Raw genomic sequence first — 15,175 nt, forward strand, 5'->3', positions numbered from 1 at the left:
TAGTCATGTGCTAAATGATATCCTTACATCCCGAAAGAGTCAAGCATCCCTGTAAACACCCGTTTTCCCCCATTCTCACTCTCCCAGGGGAGACCTAGGCACCGCAGAGTACTGGTTATATATCACAGTAATTACGGTAATCTCACACAGTATTGCCTGTGACAGCAACGATGGTCAGTCTCATCCTTCTTATGTACTTTATGCAGCTGAAGCAGCTCTTGCAGTGCCCTAACTTTTCTGAAGAAAACTTGGCCATGGAACTTCACTGCTTTACTAGCCCATGAGTCCAAACCTGATACCATAGGAAAGTGATCCAGGGCAGTAAGCTGGGGGCAGGGGCTCTGAGTCTGCCTGGCCTTGATTTCAATCCTGCCTCTGCCTCTGATAGGCTGTGTGAGTTTGGGCAAGTCATCGCACCTGTCTGAGACTTAGTGTCCTTATCTGTAGAAATGGGAGGAGTAATAACAGCACCTCTTTCATAGGTTGAGAGGGTTAAAGAGGTAAAGCATGGAAAACCCCTAGCACAGATGCTGGCATATAAGTGCTCGTTGATAAATGGTGGCTGTTAGGAACCAATGACAAGGGATCAAAAAGGCCTCGCATCACAAAAACACAGACCTGTGATTATTCCTTAGGAGGTATTAGTGAGAATGAGGAATATAAGAAAGAAGTATCGTCTACCCGACCTCTACCATGGGCTAGGCACTCTAGGGGTTTTGTTGACCATCCGAAGTCAAACAGGCGTTATCACCCCTATTTTGCAGATGATGAAATAGAGCCGAAAGTGTCTCATTCAAGGTCACACATCTCAAGGTAACTAAACCACAAAAATCCAGATGCATGCGCTTATGAAGTTCCTTATTGCCTTGTTGCCAAAGGCCAAAGGCACTCAGGCCATTCTAGAACAGTTGTCCGTAGAAAAATAGCATTCTGGGAGGCATTCCTAGTCAGCAATGACTCTGCCACTAGCTAGGCTGTGTGACCTTTTGTGAGTGACTTAACCTCTCTGCACTCATCTTCCTCAGCTCATAATAGTACCTACCTCATAGCATTGTGAGGATTAAAAAGCACAATGTATATTGCACATATATTGTATACAGTGTATATAAAGCCATTTGCACTGTAAATGCTCGATAAACATTAGCTTTTGTGGGTATCATTATTTTTATCCTCTTATCCAGCCTGGCCATTCCCCTCCCTTTTAGAAGATTGCCGTTGAACTATCTCTGACAAAAATTAAGCGTCTGACTCATGCTCCTCCAAGCCTTAGTTCCAGGGAGCAGCAGCTCCTACAATTTATTGAACATGTACTATGTTGTTTCCAATCCTCAAGTCACCCTCATGTGGGAGGAACTGGCATCTCCTTTTTGGAAGAGTGAGGCTTATAAGGTTTAAGTGATACGATCAGGCGCGTTCCAGCTTCCTGGCAATTGAGCAGGATATCTGGGGCCCTCAGGTAGCTGGAACCCCCAGGAGAGGTTAGAGTTGGCTGCAAAGCTGCCAGGATACGTGAGATGGACAAGGCAGGAGGAATCTGAGGTAATGGTGTTTCCATTCAGGGTTTAAGTCTTTTCTGTTGAGTCCTTGGCAGCCGAAGGAGGAGGGGGACATCCTACAGAAACCACCCCCCCCCCCCGGGGGGACCAGAAATGTGCACAACAGGAAAGAGCTGCTGGGCTGCCTACCGAGGTCAGCAACGCCACCTGCCAGCTGGGCAGCCGCCACTCGCAGTGCAGCTGCGGCGCAAGGATGCTCAGGATCATCATCTCCATGGCGTCGGCCATCTGCAGGGAACAAGCAAACATCATGAGGCCAGGATGCTGCCCGGGCCGGGGACGGCTGGCCCCTCACCAAGTCCACGACCCCAAGCGAGTGTGTACAAAAATCCCTCTTCTACCTTCTGCTGGGTGCCCTATCACACATCAAAACACACTGAAAGTTGGGACTTCCCTGGAGGTCCAGTGGTTAAGACTCCACCCTCCCAATGCAGGGGGCACGGGTTTGACCAGGGCGGGGAAGTAAGATCCTGCAGGCCGATCCCGCATGCCACTGCAGAGCGGTCAAAAATACAATAGATAAATTAACTTTTAAAAACACACTGAAACAAAGCACCGCCTGGAAGGGTGGGATAGGGAGGGTGGGAGGGAGGGAGATGCAAGAGGGAAGAGATATGGGAACATATGTATATGTATAACTGATTCACTTTGTTATACAGAAGAAACTAACACACCATTGTAAAGCAATTATACCCCAATAAAGATGTTAAAAAAAACAAAACAAAACACTGAAAGCTCCAGTAGTTAAAACAGTGTGGTGCCATGCAGGAATTGACAACTAGACATTCAACATTCTTTGTGTGTGTGTGTTCTCCCGTGTTTGGAAAAACTTAGGGGCACTCCCCGAATGAAGGGGTAAGATATCATATTTTGAAAATCACAAAAACATTTTTATAGAGGTAGAGAGACAATGACCTTTTTCTCTTATAGCTCAATTAAAAACTAGTTTCTCTTTGGTCATCGTTCACGTAGAATTGTCAGTATAGTTACTGAGTGACCTTTTAACATTATTAAAACATGCTGGGAAGCCCTGGTAATTAAATATAGTGGTACCTTTACTGGATTAAACAGACAGAGCAATGGCACAGAAATGAGAGTCAAGAAGCAAACCCATGTAGCTGTGGGAATGTGGTGGATGGTAAAGGCGGCTCTGCAAATCAGTGGGAAAAATGATGTGGGGAAATTGATGACTGTTTGGAAAACTATGTAGTTAAATCTCAGTCTTGCACGAGCCACAAAAATCAATTTCAATTGTATTAACGGTCCAGATGCATTATTTGCTTTAGGTAGATTAAGGGAGTTTGACGAGGGCTCATGAGCCCCTTAAAACAAAGGCACATTTTGATCTGTGCATGTTTTTCTAGGGTGAGCCTCACAGATGACATCAGAATCTTATAGAAGCCCTGAGCCTCAAAGGGTTGAGAACCACTTAATTAACCAGAAGCTTCAACTTCTCCTTGAGGGCAACTGTCAACCACACCTAACCTCCGCAGCCCCCAACCCCCAGACCTTCATTATCACCCAGGGTCACTCAACCCAAACTCTGCTGATTCAAGCAAAGGCTCTATGTGGAAGGAGCTGTGTCCTTCCATGTAGACCATGGAAAGCCAGTTGAGCAGCACAGGTGTTCCTTGGAAACTGAAGGTGAGGTCACTGTCCCCAGAGATACTTGCCCAAGCCAAGCCGGTGAGAACAGAGAGCTTCCATTGAAATTTTCCAAAACCAATGGCTTCCACCGCATCTTCCACCATGAAAGTATCTGGGAAGGAGAAGGGGGAGGTGGAGGAAGGAGTCAGTGCATCTCGCAGTTGTCCTAGTGTGTGGGGCCTGGGTGGGGGGCGGGGGGGTTCCCTGGCCAAGCTCTTTAAAGGCAGTGTATGCTGCTTCTAGAACTTATCCTAGAAAAATCTTCCAGCAAGCATGAAGGTATATCTTGCTGCAAAGTCCAATGCAACACTGTTTCTACAAAAGGAAAAACTGGACAACCCAGAATGTCTATCAACAGGGAATTGGTTAAATTATTTTATATATTATATTTAAATGTTTATATATCTACATTATGAAATACAACCCATCTGTTTAAAAATGGGCAGATATAGAAAGATGCATACAGTATATATTGCTAATTTTAAGAAAACAAAGCAAGATGGACCACGGGAAGCAAGATTAAGTGTCCACAGACTGTCGACAGGGTTATCTGTCAGCATTCACTCTTTTGTACATTTCGATCATGTCTGAATGCTTCCTAAATAAACACATATTATTTGTATACTCAGAAAAAAATAAGGATATAATTTAGAAGCTCATAAGTGTTTTGAGAAAGACGAAAAGACTAAATGCAATGTGGTGTGCTGGACTGGTTCCTGTAACAGCACTGCTGGGAAAACTGGTGAAATCTGAGTGAAGTCTGGAGTTTCCTGGATAGTATTGCACCGGTGTTAATTTCTTAGTTTTGACAAGTGTGCCATGGTTAAGTAAGATGTTAACTTTAGGGGAAGCTGCATGAAGAGTATATGAAAAAATAACAAACAGACAAAAAAGATTTTGAGACAGACAAAAAGAGTATACGAGAACTCTCTGTGCTATCTTTGCAAATTTTCTGTAAATTTAAAATAATCCAGGGACTTCCCTGACAGTCCAGTGGTTAAGACTCTGCGCTCCCAATGCAGGGGGCACAGGTTCAATCCCTGGTCGGGGAACTAAGGTCCCGCATGCTGCACAGCAAGGCCAAAAAAAAAAAAAAAGTCCAAAATAAAAAGTTAACTAAAAAATAAAAATACTAAAGGAGCATACTGGGTGGCCTTCCTGTGGGGCCTCTGAGGATCTCATCAGCCTCTGCTGGGAGTTGTCATCTTATTAGAATTTCAATCATGGGCCCCTTATAGCAATCATAATTTTCTCTAGAAGTAGGAGCTGGTGTTTATCACCCCAGCAGGGTCTGGTTTCCTTCAGTAAAAATACTGAGGAGAAAGCAGAGTGAGTTCTATAACATCATCAATAATAAGAGCAGTAATAGTAATAATATAATGGTGTCTTTATGGAGTGCTCCCTGTGGGCCAGGCACTGCCCTAAGACCTTGATGTACATTATCTCATTTACTCCCTGTCACAACTACTAGTTAAGGCTCAGTCTTAGCCCCATTTTACAGAGGAGGACACGATCTTGCCCACTGTTAACGTAGCTGGCACACTGAGCTCTGGGAACTGAGCCCAGATCAGCCCGAGCCTGAAGCCACTGCTTCTAACCTCTGCCTCCCCTTCCTCCCCAGTCATTGCCTCCTTAGATCTGCCAACAACAGGCCTTGGGCTCAAGCCATTAATCCTCTCTCTTGTTGGGAATCGCTCTCAGGAATGCATAGAATGTTTTCATCCATCAGCATCGTCAGGTGGTGAGGGGAGACCAGGTCCCCTAGCACGGCTTCAAGTCTCTTGTTTGACCATCTGTATTCAGAGGGAGCACAGGGTCATGGGTAGGAATGTGGGCTCTGAGGCCAGATTTCCTGGGTGTAAATCCAGCTTGGCTAAGTTCTAGCTGTGTGACCCTGGGCAAGACACTTAACCTTCTGTACTTCCGTGTCCTCTCCTGGAAAATGGGAAAGATAATCGTAATACTTCCAATGGGAACTGTTGTGAAGATTAAATGGGTAATATGTGTAAAGTGCTTAGAACAGTGCCTGGCACAGAGTAAATGCTCAGCCTGTGTCTGCTGCTCTAATCACTACTGTCATCTTCACAATCACCATTGCCACCATCATCATTACATTATCATCAGCACAATCATCATCTCTAGCATCATCATCATCATCATCATCATCATCACATCATCATCATCATCATCATTATCATCTCTATCACCATCATCATCACCATCACCATCTCCATCTCATCCTCATCATCATTATCATCTCTATCACCATCATCATCATCATCATTGTGGCTGCCATCCTCAGCGAAGTGTTAGTCAATGTTGTTGACTGTCAGGGATTATGATATAACCTTGCCTGCTGAAGAAAGCCATGTAGGTCCAGCCCCACACTTCCAGTGTCACCCCTGGCCTCCAGGCTCTCCTACCTGCCCCTTCACAAGATCCCTCTGAGCATACCACCTGGAGAGGCAACCCTGGTACCTCAGAGCCCCTGACTGTGGCCTGGGCCGACGCCCCAAATTCAGGGTCCCCTCACCGTCAGTGGGATTGGCAAACTCCTTAGGCACAGCTGCCCCATCATCCAGCTCGATGGCCTCTAGGCCTGCACGGACCCCTTCAATCTGGACCTCATGCTCTCCCGAAGCCGTGTCGTCCTCTGACCTTGCACTCTCGCCTGTGCGACGGAATTTCACCACCCTAGAGGACAGAGCAAATCTGGTCATGATGGCTAGAACTCCTCCTCAACGGCCTTGCAGTATAGCTGTTGTGTCCAAGACAGGTGACAAGCTTTCTCTCATGGTCCAGAGAGTTGAATGGGTGGAGGAGAGGTGGGGGTGGGCATTTCTGTTGAGCTGGACTGTGGGGAGGGTGACAACTTTAAGGGCTGCCTAGTACAGTTGGATGGGTTGGGCACTGCACAACTCCAGGGGGAGCCCTGTTCACATGGTAAGTTATGTGAATGAGGATATCCTTGCGCTAGACCTAAAAACTGGTTGGAAGTACATGTGTTTCAGAATTTACGTTCCTCTATCTATATCTAATGGAAGTAACAATTTGGTCACCTAAGGGTAACATTACGCCCACCAAAAGTTGCCCACACAGTACTTTTTTTTTAATTTAAAGTGGATGCCAATGTTTTAAAATTAGGAGAATTCACATAAAAATCCAGATTCCCGACATCTCTTTCAAAGTAGAATATCTGGCCATCTGGGGCACACATTCTAATAAGGGACCAACGTGGCTAGACCAGGGCTAGATGGGACACACGATGCACAGGTGACCACAGTCTTGTCCTCTCCAAATAACCTCCAGCCCTGACAGTCTCCTGCCACTTATCTTTATACTTGCTCTGTGTTCCACTCACTTGGCACTTTGTCCCCTTTGTCTGGCTCTGTAGGCATTTGAGTTTGAGACCCCGTGGACTCCACTCTCAACACAATACATTCCTTCACACTGTGCTGCTTCTTGTTACTCTGGAAAACGCCTTGACTTTTCTGAGCAGCAACTTCTTAATCTGGGACTCAGAGGCAAAAATACAAGTCTCCTCCAACTTCCTCACCCCCAAACACAAAACTCCTGCTCTCTGCCAGCCCTGTGGTGAGTTTCAGGGTGACGGCAGCAACAGGAGAGATGAGTCCCTACCCTCCCAGGAGAGAGTCATATGGAATGAGTAATGCCCATTTCTCCCAGAGCTTTGAAAAACGGAGTCTGCGATGACATGGGCATGAAGGGCAGAGGGCTGATGAGGGACTGGAGGGCAAATACGGGCAACGTTTTTAAAAGGTAAAAATGGAGACATTTCTAAGTAAAAAGTATTGCTATCAACATCATCATCAATTAATTATTGCATTATTCCATACATTTCACCAAGAATAACCGGTACTCTGGCATAGAAAGGGTAAATCTTCAGATTCCAGAAGGCTGGGGAACATTCCCTGCTTGTGAATTTGGAGAAAAGACAGATGAAATCACGGCAGTTTTGTAAATCCCTGAAACTCCGTTTGATGGCAAGGCTGGGCTTGGACAGCTCCAGCTGTTAATCTCATCTTGTGTTGGAAATACGCGGCAGAGCGCAGAGCGCAGGGTTTGCAGGCGGATCGGCTGGGATTGAAGCTTGGAGCAAACACTCCATCCCATCCACTACCACCACTGCACTCTCCACCACGCCCACCACCGTCTAGCAGCACCTGTGCCTCGTTCTAGGTGTTGCTTTCCATGCACTCGCTCTGCACGACAGCTCTATTAGGTTGGTATTATTATCACCATTTTACAGATAAGAAAACTGAGGCCCCAGAAGTCACAGGACTTACCCCTGGTCACAGAGCTAAAAAGGCATGGAGCCAGGGTTCACCCCCAGGTCTGTCTGATCAAAACCTTGCGTTTCTGGCCAAAGACAGGATACCATTCAAACCCTTCCATTACTCCCCATTTACTCCATTCCCCCCATCCAAAATCTTTTATTTTGAAATATTTAAAGAATATAAGATTGAATAGATAACGATGACAGAAATGTCTTTGATTCTGCTGTCCAGCTTAAAGACTAGACACTACTAGTAGGTTGAACCATATGAAATTGCCAACATTTGACCATAATTCAGTTGAAGCCACCATGTCTCTTTTCCAGTCTCTCTCTCTCACATTTTCATCGTTAATACTCTTCCTTGATCAGTGCTCTTTACAGGCATCGTTATTGGACTTCACCCTCACAATAACCCTGAGACGTGGTGACCATTACCATCCCCACAGCATAAGATATACCTGTAGTCACTCTGAGCCTCAGTTTACCCTGCTATAAATTAGGTGTAACAGTTTTGTCATAGGTCGAATTCCTTAGAAGCAGATCCTAAAATGGGATTCTCTTTTTTTCACCTGTGGTAAAATACACGTAACATTAAATTCAACATTGTAACCCTGTTTAAGTGTAGAGTTCTGTGGCATTAAATACATTTACAATATTGGGCAACCATCACCACTGTCCATTTCCAGAACTTTTTCATCTTCCCAAACTGAAACTCCGTACCCACTAAACACTAACTTCCAATCCCCTTTTCCCACCAGCCCCTGGCAAGAACGATTCTACTTTTTGCCTCTATGAATTTGACTACTCTAGGGACCCCACATAAGTGGAATCACACAGTAGTTGTCTTTTCGTGATTGGCTTATTTCACTTAACATCTTCAAGGTTCATTCACGTTGTTACATGTGTCAGAATTTCCGTCCTTTTAAAGGCTGGATAATGTTCCATTGTATGAAATGTGATCCACAGGGAGCTCTGGAGTGTGAATTGTACCATGGAGATTGTCCCACCCAGAGGTCTGGGGGCTTGGCTCGAATCAGTCAATCACTGGTCATGCCACCCCAGGGATGGAAGGCATAACTTCCCAGGTATCCCCAGGTGAAGTGGCTCCCCTCAGTCAAGGGACACCCTCCAGAGGTGACTGCAGCTGTGAGCTGTGAGCACCCATGATTGGCAGCAGCTGGGGGATGATCAATCTGGTAAAGGGAATCTGGACAGGCACCAAGGGTATCTGCTACAAATAATAGCCCTCCAACCATACAGCTATTTATTGAGCACTTACTAAATGCTAAGAGCTATGCCTTTTACATTATCTCCTGTTAGTTACCCTGATGATCAACCTACGAATGAGTTAATGTTATTATCCCCATTGTACAGATGAGAAAACAAATGCTCAGAGAGGTTAAGACACTTGCCTGAGGTCACACAGCTTGAAAGAACTGAGGCTTCAGCCTGGATGTCTTTGGTATTAGAGCCCTGGGTCCTAATCACTAAGCATCAGCGCCTCTCGCGAGCATTCACCTGTGTCTGGGGAATGACTGTGAAGCCCGAACCCAGCTGCCCTGTGTGGGTGGGCTTGCCAGAGAGTGGATAACGACATGACCTGGCGCAGGAACAGAAAGGCACAGCTCGATTCCAGCCTGGCTGACAGCTCTTCAGGTTGTCACATTTGTGCAGGGGCTCTTGAGCTGGATAGAACTTCGAAACCCCTGCGGGGCTGGTCACAACACAGAGGTCGGGGCCCCACCCCAAGAGGGTGTGACTCAGAAAGTCGCGGTTGGAGACTGAGATTTTGCATTTCCAGCACGTTCCCAGGTGGTGCTGCTCTGGCTGATCCAGCGACCGAATTAGCGCCTTAGAGGCAGGCAAACAATTCTGCCCACCCCACCTTCACCACCCCGAGTGCTGAGGGGCGGAGGCTCCTACTCTGTTGGCTGAGCTGGGTGCCTGCAGCTTACGCTCCTCACCCGAGAGGCCCAGAACCCCCGTGGCACGGGACTCAGACAAACGTCCTTGCAGTCCAGAGCTGGGGCTTCCTTTGCAGCTGGAAGGCAGGTGTCACCTGGGAGCAAAGGCCAGGAGACAGACTGCCTTAGGCTTAGCTATCCGGCATGAAGTTGGAATCTGGGGCTTCATTTAAGCAACACTTTTACAGCAAGAGCACCATTTTATTCACAGTATGTATTGTGTTGGCCAAAAAGTTCGTTCGGGTTCTTTGCAGAACATGGGGAAATCCGAACGAAGTTTTTGGCCACCCCAAAATTTATTTGGGGGTAGCTCTGGAGGGATGGGGATTATGGGGATGCTCTGAAGCCAGTGCCTACAAACTGAGTCTCAAAGCCCCCAAACCATACTGATGTGTAGCATTTGCCAATATCTGTGGGGTAAATACTCCCACTGTGACCAATTTTAAGCTCTCAGTGGTTAAATAACAGGCTCTGAGATGTTCTGAATATTTCACAATCTGCTCACTAGAGCTTCTGTGAGCAGCCTCCAGCATAACTACTGTAAAAAGTCCTCAAATCGCTGTCACAAGCTACAACACAGAGGAACCTTGAAACACGATGCTGAGTGAAAGAAGCCAGACACAGAGAGTCACACATGTATGATTCCATTTATGTGAAGCAACTTCATAGAGACAGAAAACAGATCCGTGGTTGCCAGGGGCTGGGGAAAGAGGGATGGGGAGTGACTGCCTAATGGGTACAGAATTTCCTTTTGCGGTGATGAAAATGTTCCGGAATTAGATAGAGGTGAAGGTTGTACAACACTGTGAATGTACGTCCATGTTCCCAGCAGCACTATTCACGACAGCCCAAAGGTGAAAACAACCCAGGTGTCCATCAGTGGATGAGTGGACAAGCGAAATACAGTCTATACATAAAATGGAATATTATTCAGTTTCAAAAAGGAAGGGAAAGGGGAATTCCCTGGTGGTCCAGTGGTTAGGTCTCCGTGCTTTCACGGTCAAGGGCCCAGGTTCAATCCCTGGTGAGGGAACTGAGATCCCACAAGCTGCACAGCCAAAAAACAAACAAAAAACAGGAACAAAAAAGGAGGGAAATTCTGACACATGCTATAATATGGATGAAGGCATGCTAATAAGTGAAATATGCCAGTCCCCAAAAGACAAATACTGCATGATTCCACTTATATAAGATACTTAGAGGAGTCAAATTCAGAGACAGAAAGTAGAATGGTGGTTTCAGGGGTTGGGAGAGGAAGGAATGGGGACTTAGTGTTTAATAGGTACAGTTTCAGTTTGGGAAGACGAAAACTTTCCGGAGATGGATGGTAGTGATGTTTGCACAACAATGTGAAGCACTTAATGCCACAGAACTGTCCTCTTAAAAATGGTTAAAATGGTAAATTTTATCTTATGTGTATTTTGCCATTCCCCCTCCCCCCAAAAGCCCCAAACCCTCAACCCTTAGCACTGCCATGGATATTATTACTTCTTAGTGAAATAAATCTGACAGAGAAAGACAAATACTGTATGTTATCACTTATATGTGGCATCTAAAAGATGAAACAAACTAGTGAATGTAACAAAAAAGAAACAGACCTGTGGATATAGAGGACAAACAAGTGGTTACCAGTGGGGAGAGGGAAGGGGGTAGGGACAAGACAGGGGTATGGGATTGAGATATAAACTACTATGTGTAAAATAGATAAGCAACACAGATATATTATACAGCACAGGGAATACAGCCAATATTTTATAATAATATAAATGGAGTCTAACCTTTAAAAGTTGTCAATCACTATGTTGTACACCTGAAACCAACATAATATTGTAAATCAACGATACCTCAATAAAAAATTTTATGTATATATCCACATGTATTTTGTAATTTTTATATGTAAATAATTACATACGTATATAAATATTTATTTGTATATAGTTATAAATTTATATATAATATTTATACATTATACATTTATAGATCAATATATAAATTAATGTTTCTAAATATATTTGTAAATATAAATAAACATGTATTTAAATATAATACACATGGATGTATATATTACTACATAGATATTCCTGCACATTGTGAGAAAAGCTGCAAATAAAACGAACCTGATGCAGTGAGAGGCTAGCGGGGGCGGGGGTGACATTTCAACTCTGCAAGCCACCAAGGGGTGGAGCGAAGTGGGTTCCAGGGAGGGAACGACAAAGGAGTAGGACACCCTGTCCCCAGGAAGCAACCTCCCAACCCAAAAACATAAACAGTCCCCCAAGGTATTTGTAGAAGATAGAAATGTAGAGAATTATTAAGCGCAGTAAGGAAATGAACATTTATGTGCATTATCAATGGCTTTTCACGGGTGAGGGGAAGGCGCATGGCTCGCCCTTGACTCTGCAGGTAACGTCACAGAAGGAGATAGCTATGTGGCCTGACACTCTCCCTCTCATCACATCCTCTCCTCCAGGACCGTCCAAGGCTCTGTGCTTCCTTCTGTGACTAATAGAGACCACTGCAACCTTTTGGGAAGGTAATCCGCGTTATCTTTCAAATTTTTCAGTGCTTTGAGCTCCCACCCAGAATGCGTTCTGCAGGCAGTTCATTGTGGGGACAGGCACAGTAGGCAACGATTTACCCTACAAATAATGGCAGATATGATTGCTGGCTTGCGCGTGTCAAGTCTAGTGTTTGCACTGTGCCTCGATTATCTTATTTATTCCCACTTTCATTGTCCCCTTTTTACAGATGAGGACACTCAAGCACAGAGGGGCTGGGAGCTCGCCCAAGGTCACACAGTAAGTGTCTAGGCTTTGGCAAAGCCATTGGATTTCAGTGTCCCTGCTCCCAGCCACTCTGCTGTAGTCTCTTCTGGTGCTAGCACACTCCTTGCAGCTTTGCTGCGGTGATACCAAACCAGAAACAATCTTCAGGAAAGGAGTAATTAGATAGACGATGGCACATCCACTAAAGAAAATGTTAAAAAAAATTTTTTTTATATTGATCTGTACCACATTAGCCGAAGGTGGAAACAACTTAAGTGGTCATCAGTGGATGAATGGAGAAACAAAGTGTGGTCTATCCATACAATGGAATATTATTCAGTCTTAAAAAGGATGGAAATTCTGACCCGTGCTACAACATGGATGTACTTTGAAGACATAGTGCTAAGTGAAATAAGCCCAGCACGAAAGGACAATTATTGTACGAGTCCACCTATCTGAGAGAGCCTAGAATAGTCAAATTCACAGAGAGAGAAAGTACAACAGTGGTCACCAGGTGATGGGGGGTGGTGAGGTGGGGAATGGGGAGTTAGCGGTTAATGGGTACAGAGTTTCAGTTGCAAAAGATAAGAAAATTCTGGAGATGGATGGTGGGAAAGGTAACACAACATTGTGAACGTAATTCATACCGCTAACTGTACAAGTTAAATTGTTGAAATGGTAAATTTTATTATGTATATTTTAACACAATAAACACACACACACTAAACACACACACACGTTGGTTGCAAGAACCAACAGGAAAAGATTGCTGGGGCTCATTTTTTTTTTTTTTTTTTTTTTTGTTTGCATCTTGCGGGACCTTAGTTCCTCAGCCGGGTATCAAACCTGGGCTTCCGGCAGTGAGAGTGCTGAGTCCTCATCACTGGACCACCAGGGAATTCCCGCTGGGGCTCCTTATTAAATGTGCTAGACTATGGTCCCGTGATCTAGGTCCTCGGTACTAAGACTTAAGTGTGGTCTCGAACCAGAGGCCCCAGCCTCCCCTAGGGACGTGGTAGAAATGCTGAGTCTCGGGCCCTGACCCAGATCTACTGAATCAGCATCTGCATTTTAACCAGGTCCCTAGTGAATCTGTGTGCATGTTCAAGTGGGCTCAAGAATATTTTTGCTTCTACGGTCGAACATTCTGGAAGGATACTTAAGAAGCCTAAGACTGGTTGCTTCTGGGAAGGAGGATTGGATGGGAATGGGGAGTTTTAAGGAAAAGAAATTTTTTTTTTTTAACTTTTCATTTTGGATCCCGCTGCAACATGTAAATTTTTTAACCTGCACATCTATTAGTTAAATAATCAATATAAATCACAATAGCGACTATTCACAGAGCTCTTGTTGGTCTTGTAACATCAGCTAAGCATGTTACAGACTCGTTCGGCTGTGAAATGGGATGAGGACAGGCTTGCAGGACGGCCGTGAAGATTAACTGAGATTGATGAACGGGAAACTGAGGGGCACGGTGTCAATATTGGCTTTCCTCCAACCCAGCTTGGTTCAAGTCACCTTTCTGCCTTGAGCGTGGAGTACACTGACCTTTGTGAAATTCGACTTTGAGAAAATGGCTTAGCTCCCTGGAGTTTTAAACCAGGATGTGTTCACCTTCCTTCTCTGGCAATTCACTAGAAGCCAGGGCCCTTTATTTATTACAACTTGTTTTAAGACGAATGTAAAGAGAGACCTCTGACATGAAATTATAGTCCGAAAGCCAGACTACATTTTGAATCGGCTGGGTTCCTGAAAGCAGTTCTCAGCTACAGGAGCCAAGATTTCCCAAGGGAAAAAAAAAAGTAATAAGACAGAAAAAGAAAATAGCAGTGGCATATGTTAAATATAGGAGGGCTTCCAAACAAGCTGGCTAATTTCTTGGCATTTGTTGTGTATATATAGCATATCATTTACCAAAATAGCAGGGAACATTGTTTTACATAGTTTTGCTATTGAAAGAAGATAAGAGCTTGAGGAAATGGCTGTCAACCCAAAGACCTCGCTTGTACCATGATGTAATTCACCTCCGTACCTTCAGTTAGGGTCTGAGACTTGATTAGGGTAAAGGCTTGATTTCTTTTCATCTCAGCTTCTGGATACTTATTCCCTGAGTTCATGAATCTATCAGACTGAAAAGGAAGCTTGTACCTAAGTGTGACTATTACAGGGTAGCATTTACTGTCTGAAGAGAGGGGGATTGTCATAGAAAGAAGAGCCCCACTCTGCAGACAGACTGATTTGGGTGTGAATCTCCTGCCCACCCCATTCAGTAGCTATGAGGTTAGGTTACTTTACTTCTCTGGGTCTCAGTTTCCTGCTGGGAGAAGGGAAATGGTAATTCCTATCTCACGGGGTTGCCATGGAGACTAAAGGAGTTAACAGAACATCTCAAAGAGCCTGGCCCCATCATTCTTCAGTATTTTAATAAGTTTATTGAGTGCTGACTATGGGCTGAAGGCTGGGATACAATAGGAGATAAAATACACCTGCCCTCCGGAAGTGCCAGCTGGGAATGCCCTAGCTGGGATGCCCTAGCTGGGAAGATGGTTAATGTACTAGTAACAAGAAATCATTATACATCTGCAAATCAATGAATCTTGAGAGGGAAACAGACAGGGAATGGAGAATGATTGGAGGGAAGAGTAGTCAGGATAGAGAATGATTGGAGGGAAGAGTAGTCAGGTTAGACTTCCCTGAGGTCTGAGAACCAGGAGAGTCCCACACAGACAGGGGAGGAGGAGAGAGAACAGCCAGTGCAAAGGCCCAGAGGTAGGACCGAGGAGTAGAGGTCAGAGAAACAGGCTGAATTATAGAGAGCTCTGGAGACCACAGGGAGGATTTTTCATGCTATCCTAAGACCAATGGGATGCCACTGAAAGCTTTCAAGTAGGGGTGACACAGTGGAAGATGATCAGAGTTGATTTAGGGAAGATCGTTCAGGCACAT

General features: G+C 44.9%; 1 protein-coding gene across 4 annotated transcripts in view; it reads right to left on the reverse strand.

Annotated features, from left to right (window-relative positions):
- The window catches only part of SVOP (SV2 related protein), an 85,358-nt gene that overhangs the window by 58,911 nt on the left and 11,272 nt on the right, over nt 1-15,175 (reverse strand). For all 4 annotated transcript variants that reach the window (XR_010933275.1, XM_067700477.1, XM_067700475.1 and 1 more), the window contains exons 2-4: nt 5,737-5,897; nt 3,230-3,315; nt 1,686-1,784 (exon numbers count right to left, since the gene is read on the reverse strand). Coding sequence is in view for 3 of the 4 variants with exons in the window: in XM_067700477.1 (XP_067556578.1) it covers nt 1,686-1,784; nt 3,230-3,315; nt 5,737-5,897 (346 nt within the window). In the remaining variant the exon portion in view is untranslated. The remainder of the gene's footprint in view (nt 1-1,685; nt 1,785-3,229; nt 3,316-5,736; nt 5,898-15,175) is intronic.

This window comes from Pseudorca crassidens, chromosome 12 (genome assembly GCF_039906515.1).
Source record: "Pseudorca crassidens isolate mPseCra1 chromosome 12, mPseCra1.hap1, whole genome shotgun sequence".
Lineage (NCBI taxonomy): Eukaryota > Metazoa > Chordata > Mammalia > Artiodactyla > Delphinidae > Pseudorca > Pseudorca crassidens.